Genomic DNA, 17615 nt, shown 5'->3' with positions numbered 1-17615 from the left:
ACTGGGCCTTGCTTACCAGGTGTTTTACCATCTTCCACACGGGTAGGACTAACTTCCCTTAGACTCCTCTGCGGAGCTTTGCTCTGTCAGCTTGTCAGAGCTTTGTGACAACTCCCTGGACAGCGCCTGGCCACATCCTCCTCCCCCCCTTCTTTTCCTGAGAAGGCTCTTAGCTGCTTAGTGTTCTAGGCAAAACAGCTGTGTTACTTAGCTTAAAGCCTGTAAGCACGTCTTCCAAGTGTGTGCTGGGGTGTCCTTATCTAGGTCTATTGTGAAAAGTTCCAGAGGGGTGGCCATGTTAGTCTGTATACAGCAAAAACAACGAGAGTTCTGTAGCACCTTAAAGACTAACACATTTTTGTGGGCATAAGCTTTCGTGGGCTGCACCTGATGCATCTGACGAAGTGGGTTGCAACCCACGAAAGCATAAATTTGTTAGTCTTTAAGATGCTACAGGACTCTCATTGTTTAGGTCTATTGTGTTGCTTTCCTGTTTGCTTTTTCCACAGCCTCCCTGTTAAGTTAGATCAATACAGTCACCCAGGAGCTTCCTCTCGCTTGACCACCTTATGTCACCTTAGTTCAGTTGTTACATCCAAGTATCCATAACATTATTACAGATACAGATCCACGTCTGTAACCATTACAAAGCAGGAGATGGTGGTTTTTATCATGTGTTTGGATAAGTAGGAAGAGAGCCATAAACAATGGAGAGTCGTCTTTAGGCATATACGTCTTCAAACGGCCTTTAGCAAGGGTCGGGGAGAATCTCCTGCGGAAGAAACGTTTCTGTATAATTACTTTTGATTCTGAAGAGTGTATCCTTAATATGGTCTTTCCAAATTACTTTCTCTCTGGAGGGACTGATCAAATTGGCTTTATTGAGTTTTGCCTGTGGAAAGACTGGAGGATTTGAGCGCTTTGGATGTTTGTCACTAACCCTAGATGATGGCTAATGTCCATTTAAAAAAAAAAAAAAAAAGTGGGTGGGGGGCTGGGTTCTGAAGTTAGGTATTTCAAAATTTAATCCATATCCAATATTCTATCCTTGAAAGTGTTACACGATCCAGATTAGAGCCATCAGTCCGTGTAGGTGGCTTTAATATGTCATCAAAAAGTTACCCGTTGTATGCTCACATCCAGTCACACTCTCCATAATCTTTGTTTTGGTTCTTTTAGCCTCACTGTTCATAATTTACCTTTTTGAAGTGTTGCTTTATTTGAGTGCTATTTGTATTTTGTTGCTTTTTCAGTGCATCTTACATCTTCTTTTGTGGTTTTTTGTTTTGTTTTTGTTTTTTTTATCTTATTTCTGGCATTTTCCATCATTCTGTGGCCATGATTGTGGATGTATTTTGGCTTTGCCTGCCTTCCTGTATCTCTTGCTGCACTCCATAGATCCCTGTTGCACAGTCCTCTGTCATGGATGACATTGAGGAGTGGCTCAGTACCGACTTGGTGAGACTTGACTTTTTATATTTTGTTTTTCATGTAGGAAGTAGGACTTGTGCATATGCATAACGTTTAATGCAGGCTATTGGTGCTACTCTGCGGTTACCTATTCATGGAGGGAATGACACTTTATAAAGCATATATTTGGGTGAATTCCCCAGGGAAGGAAATAAATAAGTCTGTGGACTTATAGTTGCTATTTGCAACCACCTCATCCAAAACAGACCTTTCTGAGCTGTTGTTATATTTTCACTTCTCCATTCTCAGTATTACAGAGAGAGTCTGATTGTCAGGAACTTGGATTTAAGGAATCCAGTTAAGGAAAGCATTTAAGCATATGCTTAAATCCACCTTTATTTAACACCGTATTTAAGCACATGTTTAGGGCATATTGAAGTCATTGGGATTTAAGCATCTAGGTAATTTTAAGCCAATGCTCTAGTGCTGTGCTGAATAGCTAGACTGCTGAATTGAGACCTGGGTTCTTTACAGTTAAACAGTAAACCTTTATCCGTCTCCATTTAAACTGGTTAGACAGCAGAGGCAAGTCTGAAGGGCACACTTTCAAGTACATTTAAATGTCTGTTCTCTGTCCCTACACCCCTCTTCTTTTGGCTAATATCTCAGAATCTTGAAACTTCACCGGGGGTATGTGTTTCTTTGTTGATTTTGCTTTTCCCTATTTTGATGAAAGTTTAGTTCAGCCCCCTGGTCCCCAGCTCAAGGGAGCACAGACTAACGTGAGTAGGCCTTGTCAGAATACTTCAGGGAAGTAACATCAGTACAGCTCTGTTGATGGACACAATAGAGCAAGCTATAGACGCTAAGCTCTGGCTACTGTGCTCATTAAAAACGTCTATACAATAGAATGATGCTTACATGCTATATGGTGCTTAATCTTCAAAGTGTTAGTCTTCACAAAACCCTGGTAAGGCAGGTGGTATTCCCATTTTATAGATGGGGAAGGTGAGGAAGAGAAGTTATTCTCACTTTCAAAGGAGACTAGATTTTTTGGGAGGGTGTAAACTGCTTGACACTCATTTTTTTCAAGTGCTAATTATTTGAAAATGATGCCACCTAACTGGGATTTATTACAGCGTCCTTATTTAATTGTGACTTCTCAAATCCTGATGAAACATATGCTAGATGTCTGAAGGGAAAACTGTACTAAACTTGTGGGATATTAACCTTTGCTACTTCTCATGGGCAATACGCTAGCTTCCCATTATTTTACTCCAAACTACCTGTCTTAGTCTTGTCTACGTTCATGGCATCGTGTGCTTTACAGGCAGCTTTCTTTTGTTTTCAGTCATGAATTCTAAATCAAAAATGAACCATCCATTTTATTCAGGAAAAATATTGTCCCTAAACATTTCATTGAGGGTCTCTACCTCATTTGATTAAGCTTTTAATAAGATCCAGTATTAACCAAAGCTACAGCCTTGATGCCCTAAAGGAATTGTAAACAGGAGAGGTGGCATCTCCTGTAGCTATTCAGTTTTGCATCAGGTTATGGCTTTTCTGGATAGGAAAAGGCCTGCTCGCTCCAAAGTGGAGAAGATGGAGATTTAACTGACTGTTGCTCAGGTCTGATGGGGAATGCACTGATAGTGGATGCCACCAACAGTCAGTGGCACCATCATTTGGTTTATTTCTCTTGTTTTGTAACATAGAGAAATACTGGATCGTTTTCTGCTTTCTGACCTGAGCATCATCTGACTCATCTAGGTCGTCTTGCTCAAATAGTAACTATGTTTATGTAAAAGGGCCCAGATAGTGAGTGGTTTGGGTTACTTGTAAACATGCTCAGGGTGTTACTGAAAGAGAAGTGCCGTACACATGTTCATGCTTTTTCTATGTTCCAACTGCAGAAAGGAGAAGAACTGGAAGAAGGAGTGACAAGCGAAGGTAAGCAGGGAAGCCTCTGGCTTTCAGCGCTGTCTCAGTCCAGGGCCTTAGACTGGAATAGCCATATTGATCTCCTCTGATACAACCACCCAGCAGAGATCCTATTCCAATCCTCCAAATGCCTGGTGGCTGATGTTCCATAGTGCATTGTTCTGGGACATCTTCACTGAAATGGGAAGTGGTGAAAAACGTCAGGAGGTTACTTTAAAAAACAAACACAAAACCTGTTTGTGCTGGTTGCCTTGATAGTTTTCTGTGCGTCGCTCTGTCTTCACAATAGCTGTGTAGTGCCTCTGGAGCAACATACGAGACACTGAACTCCTTAACCACTTGGAAATGATTGTCCCCTGTTTATTTCAGGATGGGACCCAGTCTCCAAACCAGTACTGTTTTCTCTTGCCCACCCTCCCTCCTGGTGGAAGGAACTGAGTTTTTCTCTTCCTTTTCATCTCCCTGCTTTCCCCTGTTATTTCCCAGTCTCCCCTCTGCTGATCCAGCTGCCATGTGGCACCTCCCTGGCAGATGGGCATAGCCTTGCATATTTATCCTTCTTGCCTCCAGCAGGAGTGATTAAGCATCTTGAGCAGCTTTTATCAGCTACTTTTAGAACAATGAATTCAATAGAGAGCTCTGTAAACGTCCCAAAGAATCCTCTTAAAACGAGCTGTTTAAAAGGGTTAAATCAAGAGCCCAGAAAGCTTCTATTCTAGCCTCATTAACAGAAAAGAGAATTCCTCAAAAGCAGCCGTGCTGCTTTTGAGGAGCAGGAGAAGGAAGGCAGACAGCAGGATGCATCCAAACGAGAGAGCAATCCTTAATAATAATAATAATAATTAAAAAAAAAAGGGCGGTAGCCGTATGCTGGCAGTAAGACATGTTGAGGTATGTTGTGTTGGTTCTGTGGGTATAGAGGCCATGATCCCAAGTGTTAACTAGTTAATCCTGATGTACCTATAGACAGTGCGTCTGATTTCTGAACTTCAGTGTGACGCCACAGCTAATTGCTAGATTGAAGGGTTAGTGTAACATGCCCCATCATGTCATAAAGCCATAATGAGCTACACACTATACAGTGCTCACCAAGAAACAAGCCCAAGCTCTTTACTCCTCACTGCAATGTTTCACTTTCCCTGGACATGCCCCACTTGAACTGTTCCCAGACTTTGTTCCTGCCCCACATGCCAGCACCCCAGTGCTCAAAAACCAACCACAGCACGTGATTTGCCTATGTGCTTTGCTTAGAAATTGAGTGTGAGAGTGCAAAACTCATGTAAGTGATTCTAGACAGCCTGAGAATGGTGGGGGAACCTGGAAAATATTGGAGGCATGACTCTCTCTGAGCACTTCCAATACCATCCACTGGGATGTGGGAAATGTTCGTTTCCTCCCCCTTCCCCCACTCACAAGAGAGGAGAATAGCTTTTGATGGTATCTCTCCCTATGTTTGGGATCGCTGGCATATGGGTTTTGATTCACTCTGCTGACTAAACTGTATTACTGTGATGCTTCTTTCTAAGGCCATCTGTACCCCTGTCAGGGAGCCCTGTTTGTGCATGTGGCATGTGTCTGTGAAAGGTTGGCCCAGTGGATACAAAGCATGGATGGGGCTTGTGACCCCATATTGCCAGCATCCCCCTCCCATTTAGCAAAGTGGGAGGTAATGATTCCAAAGTGGAAAAGATTGAGACCCACTGGGACACAGCCTTTCACTTTCGTCGGCTGTTCCAATCTGTCCCGGGTTGGCCATGACCATACATCATTACTGTCAGATGGCTGTACCTTGTGTGAAATGAGTTTAGGTCTCTCTGCTAGTTCTGGTAGTGGACTTTAGGAGCTGGATTGACTGCTCGCCTTGTTGGCAAGCGTGGCGGGGGGTCAGAGGCTTTGATGGCCCATGGAGACAACTTTTCTCCCTTGGGGTGATCCTTCCAGGTCAAGGATGGAGCACATTGTGGGATGGGGAGCAGCATGAGGAAGCTTTCGGTAGTACTGCCCATGCTGTGCCTATCCTGCATGTACCCAGAGAACACTCACTGCAGCACTAGGTTTATGCCAAGGATGGTCCCTGGTTCTACCTTAACTCTCTGATTCTTCTCAATGGTTTTTGCATTGCAGAGTTTGACAAATTTTTAGAAGAACGAGCCAAAGCTGCCGAGATGGTCCCAAATTTACCTTCTCCTCCGCTGGAGGCGCCCGCTCCTCCTACAAATCCTTCAGGCAGGAAGAAGCAGGAGCGCTCAGAGGATGCCCTCTTCGCACTGTAAAGATCACTCCTGGATATCTTCCTCGTGCTCTGCAGAAGAATGTCGCTGTACAGTCACATTGTCCTCTCACGGTTCTTGGCTAACGATGACCCCTTTGCCCTCCTGGTTTCATCAGTTGCTTTTCTAACTTATCTCTAAAACAGCCCCCCACCACATACAAAAAAGCTGACATTTCTATTAAATCCCAGCGCTACTCCTGCCAGTCCGCAGTTCTCCGGCACTAGCTTAATCTCCTCTCTCCGCCCCCCACCCTGTTTGCATCCAAGCTGCATAAGATCAGCTCTTAGTGCCGAAAACCCCTTTAAAAAAGCCTGAGTATTTCTTTATCTTGTTGGCACAAAAGCACGAAGAGAGCAGCCTTGCCTTTGATTTACATAGGGATCCGCCCATTCTGTGGCAGGTGCTTCCGAATAGGCTGGTCCGATGTGTCAATCAGCATGTAATTAAGTGAACTCGAATGGGGGAGATTCTGTAATGTTAGATACAAATGTCAAAGTATCTGCTTATAATAGGTTTAGACAGCAAAGAACAACAGTTTTTCCCTTTCAACATCTGCTTCACCAGTTAAAATCCTTTTCTCCCCCACTCCCAAATCTCTTTGTACCATATGATGGTTGCTTTTCTCCACTCTGTGGTGCTTCAAGTGTGTAGTCTCATGGGATTTTTTTTTCTCTGAGTTGATCTAAGCTTGCTCGGATTTGAAAGCAATGTGTTAACTTTGTCCAGCAGAGCCAATAATTATAACGTGAATAGGATGAATGGCTATTGTAACACTAGCTATCATATGAAGTATTTCACTCATTGGGGGAGCTTTTCCCCTATAGTATTTTGTCTAGTATGTGTGCCTTTTTAAAACAGTTAATTTGTCCCTAGCTTGAGAATATTTCTCCAGTAACTAGATCTGATGCTAAACAGGCTCTGCCTTCATCTCCTCAACTGTTTTAGTAACAGCCATGCAAATGGATGGGACTGAAACACATAAGGGGTGTGACTAGCCACCCTGGAGGGGCATGTTTGCTGAATGTCCCCGTTATGCCGTGTAGCATTGGAGGGGTTAAAACAGAAAAACGTGGTTAGAAGTAGGAGGTCAGAAAAAGGGGCCAGGGCTGTGATTGCTTGTAGGAGACTTCCTAGGTAAATGGGTACCGGGGCAATGATTTTAACCGGCACTTTGTGCATACTGGAGATGCAACTCTTTGTTTTCCTTCTAGAAGGTTTGGGCTCAAACACTGGCTGGCTGTGGCCATATTGTGCGTAATGTGAAATACGCATGGAATGCCCTTTGGCGTCTCTGCCTCCTTACAACCACCTAGCACTAAGAGGCAACTGTCCCCACTTCTGTCTGCGTGCTTGGGTTCTCTTCTGTTCCCTTTGCTCGCCAGAGGAATAAACTAACAATGCTGCCCTCCTTGGAGCTGCCACAATGAATTCCTCAGCGCACGTCTGCCTTGTGGTGCCTGAGCAAACTGGACCACAGGCAGCCCATGCACTGGCATTTCCAGTATAGTCCTCCTCTTCTCTCTCCCCCTCCCACTCTATCTCGCATCTCCTGAACAAATTTCTTGGTAGAGAGCCAGTGGACAAGATGGAACAAAAGATGTGAGAGTTCATGTGCTTTATGGCCAAGTTAACAGAGGCGCTTTATCAGATAAGCACACTTGCACTTAGGACGCTATTTCCACCAACTCACTAGTCATTGTTCCCGAGGGCATGAGAATCTTTAGGCTGTGAACTGATTCATTTTGACTTGGTGTGTGGTAACTTCCCAGAGTACTGCTGGCTGTGTACCACTCTCCCCTCATGTGGACCACATTTTGAACCATTTTTACAGCGTATCGTTTGGATTTCACTAAAAAGCTGCCCTCCCCAGTGCCAGTTCCCTGAATATTTATCCATATGTGTTTTATTCTAGTCAGTTTCCATCAGCCTGCATGTGTGGTGGGTACCTCAGGCTTTGGCTAGGCAGTGATATATACATGAAGCATTGTCAGTCCCCAGGTGGCCCACTGCAATGTGTTTAGTCTTTGAGACACAGCTGTGAAGTGGAATTGTCCATGTTGACTCCTGCTCTGGAAAACAAATGCAGCTTGCCACTAGGGGCAGGCCTTGGGACAGGTCTTTGTATGACCTCGAACATCAGTCCTAGAGAGAAGGGGGAAGCTCCTTCTCCACCTATATACATTGTCACAGGACAGCCTTGGCTCTCAGAAACAGACGGGGCTGATCAACAACAAGTCTTGGAAAAGGAGCAAGGCAGGAAGGTGCAAGAGAATTATTGGGGGGGGGAAGAGGTTGTCAGTGGTGGGAGCTGAAGGAGTGAGACTTGTAAGTCTTGTTGGATAGAAGGCCAAGCAACGTGATTGCTCAATGGGTAGCCAAGAAGGACTATATCAACTTGCTCGTAGACTTTGGGGGAGGGTGCAGCGTGATCTCCAGTCATCCACGTATACGTGGTTTCCCACCCTTCCTTTCTTCCCTCCCTTGCCCCAAGCAGCCCACTTTTCCACTCCCCCTTTTTCGCTCTGCCCCTTTCCTTCCATATTTTTACTTTCCCTTGGCTCATTCCTTTTTGTTTAGGGGCTGAGATTGTCCTTCCAAGCCCCTGCGGTGGTCTAACGTTCCTTCCCTGCTCTGGATGTGCCTATTCTCAGCCAGTCCTGTGCTGTGTAGACTGTAGCCCTTCCTGTGAGCAGATTCAAAACTGGTGCAAAGATAGAAAGCTGGAGATAGCCTGGGCTCAACAGGGGGAATGAAATCGTTCTCTGCCTCCTTTCTGCCACCCCATCCCCAGCTTACATTCTGTGGCATGGGGGCAGCTGTGAGGGACTCACCTCCTTTATGGCTAGTTATGTGTGAAGGGGCTGGGGGAAGGTCATCCCTCACCTTTCACCTCTGCTAGTTATTCCTAGTCTCTCTCGGAAGATGTGGCTGTGCATATACACACACAGTGCTGCTCTAACTATCTGCTTTCCAGTTAACACAGGCCAGTCCCATTGCTCGAGAGTCATGTCTGCCAGCCGCCATACCCCTGGCTTATTCCAAAGCCCACTTTCTCCAGCGTGTCAGACTCTCCCAGAAATCAGGTTTATGTAACAATGCAGATTCAACCGCCAGGTGACTCCGGGGCGTTTCTTGCCTGTACTAAGTGAATTCCTGGTATTCCTGTATACAGGAAGTCCCATGGGTTTCCTGACGTGCATTTTCTTCTCTAACCTTTTAAATCTGCCTGGACAACACACTGACCCTATAAATGACCATATCAGGTGACTCTGAGCATGCTAATCCAGCTTCATTGCCAAGCCCCCAGATAATCACAGAATTTGAGTTACCAGAGGAGGAAAGAGCCAATGGGCTGGGATCACTGGGAGGCTTGCAGATAGAATGTAGTGGCATTGGCGATCTCCTGTGGAGTCTTCTTCCCCGAGAGAAAGACAGTTAATCTGCCTGCAGTTGTCCCTCACCTTTGAGGAAGGAAGGGGCTAAACCCCCTCCCCTCTCTACCATGCTAACCTAGAATTGCTGCCTTAGAGAGAGACTGGTCCCTTGGGCAAGATCTTGTCGAACTGCCACTTGACTGACTGCAGGCTCTGATAGGGGAAAACTAAAATGGAACAAAGCAGATAAGGCTGAGTGCAAATGTGCTGCGAGTCAAAGGGCCTCTGATTTGTGCTTCTAGCCTTACTAACCTCCGTCTCTGCGGGTTCCCCATTGCCAGCTGGTGTTATCAGGGAGATAGATGTAACATTGTTTTCAAATGGTAGCAGGTGCTGTGAGCGAACATCAGTTAGCTAATGGAGTGGGCTAGACATTAGCTAGGATAATATTCCACCTTCGGCGGAATGGGCACACTGCTAGAGGAGAAGATAGTCAGTTGTGTTAACTTGTGCTCATGCTGTCTTGCTTCTGGTCGGGCCTTTGGTAGATTTGATGATTTGTGAACCACCAGTTCTCTCCTGTGCACTCACCCTTCCCCTCGCACCACCTCAGGAGCCCTGCTGCTATCCAGTGAGGTCAGATCTGGAGCCTAAAACCCTGGGCCTGACTCAGCACTCACGAGGGCAGTAGGAGCTGCGGGCACCCGGAACATCTGAAAGGTCAAGCCCATGGCCTCCTGTAAATGTTGGAGCTATTGCTGGAGCCTTCAACGTCCTGCATCAGGATTTCCCATCTTCTCCGTTCTGTTCACTGCGATTTGCAAGAAAGTGAGCAGTTGAATGCCTTTTAGGAAAGGAATGGCTTATTCCATTTGTCCGTGGAAGATGGTCACCGCAATTACTCATCCACCCCTTTATTGCAAATGCTTCCTCCATGTGAGTGAGGAGAGAACTGACACGACTCGGATATTCATGGGTGAAGGGGAAGGATGGAGTCACTGTTCTAACCATTTCCAGGGCAGTACATGTCAGAGAAGAGCAGCATGGCTAAGCAGAAAGCCTTTCTCACAGTGTTTAGAAATCACAGCTCCGTACTCAGAGACACTAAATTAAAGTTGGGGTCCTTTGTAAGTTCTGACAATACTTTATTCTAGGTTATAATATTTATTTTGTCAAGATATGCTTTCCAGTGTGTTTAACATCCATTAACTCCTTGTGTGCTGAGATGTAAAAAATGAATGGTTTCTATTTAAATATACCTCTTTGGGGATTTTGTTTTAAATGTTGCGTGTAGATTTCAGGTGCATCTTTGGCAGGTGTAATAGATAACAATGTGCTGTACAGATTTTTAGGGTATTTAACAAGTATGCAAGGTTCAAAGGAGAAAAGAATATCATAAAAACTTAGCACGGTCTCTTAAAGGGAAGAGCATATGTGTGCTAAGTGGTCCGAGACGGACCAGCATGTAGCCTCCAACGTCCCTTTCTCCTGCCAACTTTATTAACCCCGACCCCCAAATTACATTGACCAGATGAGCTTGGGTGCCAGCATTTCAGGTTTGTTTTTACACTTCCAGGCAGAGAGAGTTCTTAAGGAATGAAACTAACTGCTTCCACCTTAAATGGAGGACTTCACCCACCCAGATGTGGTGAAGAGACTTGGTTTCCTCCAGTGGTGCAGCACTAGATCTAGACTGGGGCCTCCAAAGTCATAGAAGGGAATTAATGGCCCAACTCCTGTTGGATTTTAATGGGAGTTGGGCACCTACACAGCTCCTTTGAAAGCCCCAGGCCAGTGTGACCTGCGTCTGCTGCTTCCCATTTGCTACTCATCTGTTTCCACCCGTGAGGATGGTACCTATGGTGGTGGAAGAGGAGAGCAAATCAGCTCAGATGTACCATTTTCTGTCTTGTAAACTCCAGGGCCTCCCGTGTCTATTGGGGTGTGCTGTGGGGCAGCGTTACGCTGGCTGGCTCCATCCCTGGGGCTGGGCTGATCCAGCTCAGTCTGTATTTATTTACCTCCTCGGTACCAACCCCAAGACTTGTGGCAGCTGTTCTGGGGGGGAAAAAACCGAAACTCAGGATAGTTTATTCATGGAAATAATGAAGCAGCAATCGGTGGGTAAATCGTGTTCTTGCAGGCAACCCTTCAGCTGCCATAGACCTCCTGTTGGCATCTTCCCAATGTCGTTGTCTTGACTGGCCCAACAGAAGAATGGTGGCAGGTGACCCCCTCCTGCATGCACTCATGAGCAGTCAGTTGTCACTACCATCCACTTAATAACCCTCTCCTGTCCCTTTCCAATTGACACCTGTAGGACCAGTTTGCCCCGTGCTCACTGTCCACAACTTCCCGGACGCAGTGGGTTATCCAGATCACAACATGCCCTTTGATATGGGACTTTAAAACCTCGCCACTCCTCTTCCCGCCTCATACAAGCAGCAGCAGCAGCAATTTCCCTATCCATCTGGGCTTAGTGCAAGGTTCCATTTGACTGAGAGCTGGCTTTGATCCCAACTGGTGATTTACCCACCCGTTGCTTCCTCCTGCTGTCTCATCCTAGTCAGTGGCAAGCATTTGCCAAACACCCCACCCTGCTCTGTGTTTTCATGTGTGAGCTCTTCTTCATTCTGTAATGTTACTATGAGCTACTGTTAACACTACAAATGTAACCTGTGTAATAGCATCTCTCTGTATATTAAAACTGTAGGCTTTTCAGATAAAAGTGGATAATATTTATTTACTGAAGATATTGGGTATTTTTTTGTTTGGGGAGGGGGTAGGGGAAGGGGAATTAACTGTTTAAAAATATTGACTATGTAAAAACAAAACAAATACCTTAAATAAATGGGTTGCTGTCTTTATGTAGAAAGCCAGTGTGTTTACGTAAGGATGATACAAATGTATTAATCTACCATCACTTAACTTCCAGAAATCATCTCTCTAGTTGGCTCTTGCATGTGCAATACTCCAATAAAAGCACTACTAGTGTGAACTGTATAATCATGGCTCTGAATCTGTGTCTTAGATACACCTGGTGTCTTGTTTTCTTTTCTCCTGCCCTTCCTAACCAGACTGCTGATGTGTTTATTTTTGTCCATAGCTGCCTTGAATTACCCAACCAAGACTCAGCACATTTCCAGTGTTCCTTTCGCATGATGCTCATTGTACAAAGGCATCTTTCAGGTACCTTGAGTTACTTTAAATGCACTAAGTCTCAGACTTGATCCACTTTTAAAATTGTTGTCCTTTGGTGGGAGATATTCTCTACATGTGTATTTAGGTGGATCTAGTTCCTGTGGGATAGTGTTGGATTGACAGCCTGGAATGAAAGGTCGCTGTCCACATAACCGGTACAATATGGGTAACAGCAATGCAGGCTTTTCTCTCACTGCCCATCCCCAACCCTGATCTATAAGGACCGTGAATAGAATGGAGATTGAAATCCTCACATCCTGGGCATCTGAAGCTGACTGGAAATAGGTGCCAATTGTGGTGGTTGTGTTGGTGATACCTATCCACCTAGTGCCAAACACACATTCATTTCATAGGGACCACTTAGGGTCCTCCGATGGTTACTGTTCACAGTCTGATTTGGTGACCTAGAAGCAAGAGGTCATTACTAATCCCCGTCCATCTGGTTACTCTCGTGTCCCTTGGATTCTAGGTAGACCCCTTATAATGAGTCGTCTATCTTGGCACCACAGAACTCTCCACACAAATGCTACCAGACACCTGCTCTGTGGACTCGCCCTGCTGGCTGTGCAGCATCAGTAAACTAGAAAATGCTGTCTCCTAGAGATGCACCCACTTGTCCCCTTCTCTGGTGGCTGACAGCATGCTCAATAATAAATGGAAGAGTAATTACTTTGCTCATGTGCCACTAGAAATGCAGGGAACTGTTTGCCAAAGGCAGGGAAAGAAATGGTTCTGTCTGGTTCCCAAGGGGAAAGTAAAAGCAGGGGTGAGAAGTTTGAAAAACACCTGTTTAAAATGAAAAAGAAAAAGATGGGAGTTTGCTAGCTTGAACTGCTCTGAGCATTCACCCTTTTCCCTCGCAATAGCTGCAGGCTGACTTTCAAAGCCACTAAATTAAAGTGAAACACAGGCTAACTTTGAGACACCCTGAATAAGGCTGTAGAGAAAGGTGAGGGTTGATTTCCCTCCCAACCCCCACTGGTTAGATCCAGAGTAGATGAGTGGTGCTAATAACTGACCCCTTTGACAGGAAACTTGTCCCTATGAAAGAATTGAAATGTTTCAAACTCATCCATTCTGCTGCCAGAGAGGTGCTCACAAATGATGTGCCCCACACAGCCAATCCACTGCTGCTCCTGCTGCCTTTCCAAAGGTTGCACTGGTTTGTTTACGGGTAGTTAGATCATGTGCCTGACTCTTTGTGTCTCAAACGTTCTGGCAGGAGGGGTAGTGTCCAGTTCTATTCAGGACAAAGGTGCATAGCTACCGTTGGCCTGACAGAGCACAAATGTGCATGAAAGCCACGAGGTTGTAAATTCCCCAAACAGCAAATGCTGCACTTGCTGTAGCACATGATAGAATGCAAAACCAAGGTCAGCAGGAAGCTAGGCCTGTGTGGACTCTGCAGCTGTAGGAAGTACAGGGGTGTTAAAAAGCCTTCACTCAAGCTCTAGACTCAAATCCCTATGCGTAGTACAGATAGGGGTGAGTGGTGCCATCCAATCCCCATCTGACTGCATGGTTAAGTCAAGCAAGTTTGAGAGTAACTGTGCAGGAGAGGCCCAGGGTGGGAGGGAGGGAGCTGGGAGTACCCAGGGAGACTGAATCAGTTTGCTGTCTATATATTGATCAATTGTGTAAATGCCCCTATAGCAGAAAAGGCACCAGGACAGTTCTAGCAAGGGATACTGGAGGAGGGAACTGAGGTGCATTAGCAAAGCCCTGTAGGGAGTTCAGGTCTGTGGTATATTGAGGTGCAGTGGCAGAGCAGTATGGGGACCCACAACTGGAACAGCAGCGTGTGATGCAGGCCAGGTACGTAGGCAGAGCTGTGGAAGCCCAGCACTGGAATGACCGGGGGTGCTGAAGGTCAAGATCTGAGATGCATTGGAAGGGTTCTTTGTATGGAACTGCAGGCCTGGAAAGCAGATAGGGTGATCAGATGTCCTGATGTTATAGGGACGGTCCCGATATTCGAGGCTTTTTCTTATTTAGGTGCCCTATTACCCCTCCCCTGTCCTGATTTGTCACACGTGCTAGCTGGTCACCCTAGAAGCAGAGGTGTGGGGGGGTGAATGGAGATGCATAAACAGAGCAGCATAGGCACAGCTTGCATGGCTACCTCTACTTTGCTAGCTTCTCATGCCGTGCTCACCCCTGCAGCATCTGAGCATCCTTCCCAGTGTGCATTTCATCCTCCCCCTGCAGGGAGAAGCGTGTGCTTGGCTTGGGGGGTGTTGCTGTGAGTCTTTTGATGAGCCTTAAAACTGGCTTCTCTAGCAACCCTCTCCAAGCAAGCCCAGGCCTGGGGTGCTGGGCCCTGGGCTGGTCCTGTTGTTATCCCCTGCCTGCGTTTTCCTCCCTGCCCACTCAGTCAGGAAAGGGTTGGTGACTCCCAGCCACATGACCAGGCAGCTTTATCCCCAGGAGGATTCACATGATGTAATGGCAGCAGGGCCTGAGCGGTGATGCAAAATCACTCCACTCCGGCCCAGCTCGCCCATTGGCTGCTTCCCACTGGTTCTACAGGCGGGGTTTCCCTGCTCGGCAACCAAACTTAGGCTGGGGAGTCCCACCCCTCTTTGCAGCCCATTGGTCACCTGAAACATGTCCCCTCCTACTGAGACTGGTCCTTGATTAACCCCTTCTCTTCCTGCACACGGGTTGGTCTTGGGAGATCCACTGGGGTTCTACACCGGGACCTTGCAAATCTTGTGTGGGGCTAAAAAATCGTGCAGTAGGCTGCATCTGCATTAGAAAGGGCTGAGCCTGGTGAAAATCTGTTCCTGCAAGGCAGGGAGCTTTCTGATGGGCGGGAAAAATAAATACTTTTGCTGGTCATTCCTCATGGTGGAGAGCCACTATAGATTTTGGTCTGGACCAGTAAAATGTTCATGACCATTTTTTAAAGCTGATATAACTCCTGATCATATTAACACAGCCAAATCCTTCCCCTGGACTGTGTAAGTCAGTGATCAGCCTGAAAAGTTCTTACTATTCTCCCTTGGGATATACTTCAGAAACAGTAAGAGAGTCTCTGAAAGAGAACATAAGAATGGCCGTACTGGGGCAGACCAATGGTCCATTTAGCCCAGTAGCCTCTCTCCCGCCATGGGCCAGTGCCAGGCAGTTCAGAAGGAATGTACAGAACAGGACACTTGGAGTAATCCACCCTGTCTTCCACTTCTGGCAGTCAGGTAGAGGGTCACTCCAAGCGTGGGGTTGCATCCCTGACCATCTTGGCTAATAGTCAGTATGGACCTTTGCCATAAACTCATCTAGTTCTTTTTTGTACCCAGTTATATTTTTGACCTTCACACCATCCCATGGCAATGAGTTCCACAGGTTAATTGTGTGTTGTGTGAAAAACGACTTCCTCCTGTATTAAACCTGCTGCCTATTAATTTCCTTGGGTGACCCTTGTTTTTGTATTGTGGGAAAAGATAAATAACACTTCTCTCTTCACTTTTTCCACACCGTTCATGTTTTTACAGACCGCTGTCATATCCCCCCTTCGTTGTCTCTTTTCTAATATGAACAGCCTCTCCTGGTATGGAAGCCTTAGCCATTCCATAGCCTTGGTCATCAGAGAAGGGAAAAGCTACTACCTGACGCTCACTACCATGTTTTTTGCCCAAGGGGCTGAAGCAGAGGAGTTAGTGTGGTCTAGACTTTAGAGCAGAGTGGAGAACTGGAATTCCAGAGTTCTAATCTCATCTCTGCCACTGACCTTTGGTAAATCACAAAACCTCGTCCCTCACTTCCCAGCGCTGCTGAAAGGTGCTGTAGAAACAGATGGTATGCTGCTGTGTGTAGGTGAGTTCAGTGAGTTACAGACACAGTCGACGGCAGGAGTACATCATGTAGTGCCTGTGCTAACATGGAACTGAAAGATGCAGTCTGGATTGGAGACAGGCAGGTGCCTGCAGTTTCCTATGTCTCTGCATTAATACCATTAGTTTACCCCTAGCTTACTGTGTTGGAGGGCTAGGACCACCAGCCTGGCTGCTCATTATCAATAGGGCTTGAAGGTTTATGGATAGATGCCAGCTCATCCCTTCTTTCAGGGGCAGGGGGCTGTTCTTTGATACTTTTCACTGAATGTCTGTTGGTCTGTTTTATACCTGGGAAGAATGGCCCTGCCTGAAAGATGCTTCTAAATCCCTTTGCCAGAGTTGTGGGTGAAAGCCTGTGTTGTGCACACCCTGATTACGTGGGCCAGAAAAGCTGTAAGCCACAGAACAGTAAACAACATCCAATTTCATTCCGGTCATTGAAAGAGGCAGAGGCTCGTGACACGTGCCTATGAAAAGCCTTTCCAGTTCTGCCACCTCCAGAACCTTCCTTCAAGGCATGGTGTGCGATTACAGCCCCGGCGTGTGTACAATAATGCCACCGGCCTGATGTAATCTGATTAGATGATTACACCAGGGTTGGATGGCCCTTCAACAACACCACCATGGGGCCTGCTCAGGATCCTTCCTTCCGCTTCCCCGGTTTCACCGCCACCACCTCTTGATTATTCAGAGCGAGTCTCCTTCCCAAGGGGTCTTGCCTGCAGGTGTATCTGAACATTGACTTCTACAGTCTCTCAGATAAGCTTTGCAGAGATGAATCGTGCTGTCCTCCTGCGCTGTCCCCTCCATTAATTAAGTCTCCCCTCCGTGCTGCTCACACAAGGTATTCTTTCTTTGAGATTTGGGACCGGCTAGGTGGCACTGTCCCTAATCCTCCTCTTCCAGGCGTTTGGAGCAGCGTAGCCCCTCTTTTTATCCTCCCTCTTGTTAGGACTGCTAGCTGTCTGCAGAGGGGGAGTTTTTACCAGCAAAGCACGCAGCAGAGCTGTGCAAAAAGGCTGGCCAGCCCCCCTGCGATCTTAGGAGAGGGAATGGCTGCACATGGCAAAAATAAATAGCCCCTCGCAGGCAGGCCTGGCTGGGGACGGCTTTACTTTTTTGAGTCCCTTTCCCCCCAGCAGTTCCGTCTAACCCAGATACGCTTCCTGGGTGGGGTGAGTCGGCAAAGGACGAGCCATTGCTCCAGTCTCAGCAGAGGGATAATTGATTCCGCACAGGCATGCTGAATGGGTTCCCGGCGCCCAGCGGCCTGTGGTGCATGCTCTGCATAACACAGCGGTGTAAACGGGCCAGCGTGCGGCTGCACTGAGCGAACCCAGGGGGGGTTTGCTGCGGATAGGGAGGGGTGGGAATGGACGGAGCAGAGGAGCTGCCTGAAATCTCCTCTTCCCACCGTACCCTTTGCCTCTGCTCGCTGTGATTTGGGGGGGGAGGGTCGCCTTTCATCCCCCTCCCCCCCTTATCGAGCCCCTCCGCTGCAGCCGCACAGTAAAGCGCGTTGGCTTCGTCCCGGGGCGCGGTGTTTTTATTTGCAGCGCCAGGGGCGGACCCTGTATTTA

At 46.8% G+C, this 17615-nt stretch overlaps 1 protein-coding gene across 4 annotated transcripts in view; it reads left to right on the top strand.

The window, feature by feature from the left end:
• The window catches only part of TOM1L2 (target of myb1 like 2 membrane trafficking protein), a 63693-nt gene extending 51684 nt beyond the window's left edge, over window positions 1–12009 (top strand). For 3 of the 4 annotated variants that reach the window (XM_067534351.1, XM_067534350.1, XM_067534352.1), the window contains 3 exons: window positions 1399–1458; window positions 3324–3360; window positions 5476–12009. In XM_067534351.1, coding sequence (XP_067390452.1) covers window positions 1399–1458; window positions 3324–3360; window positions 5476–5624 — 246 coding nt within the window. In that variant the 3' untranslated portion in view covers window positions 5625–12009. The remainder of the gene's footprint in view (window positions 1–1398; window positions 1459–3323; window positions 3361–5475) is intronic. The other variant, XM_067534354.1, reaches the window with a different exon arrangement.
• Window positions 12010–17615: the final 5606 nt, after the last annotated feature.

This window comes from Emydura macquarii, unplaced genomic scaffold (assembly GCF_026122565.2).
Source record: "Emydura macquarii macquarii isolate MOO-44397 ecotype Brisbane River unplaced genomic scaffold, CSIRO-AGI_Emac_v2 contig_3390, whole genome shotgun sequence".
In the NCBI taxonomy this organism is placed as follows: Eukaryota; Metazoa; Chordata; order Testudines; family Chelidae; genus Emydura; species Emydura macquarii.
This window is presented reverse-complemented; position numbering and strand designations above follow the sequence as displayed.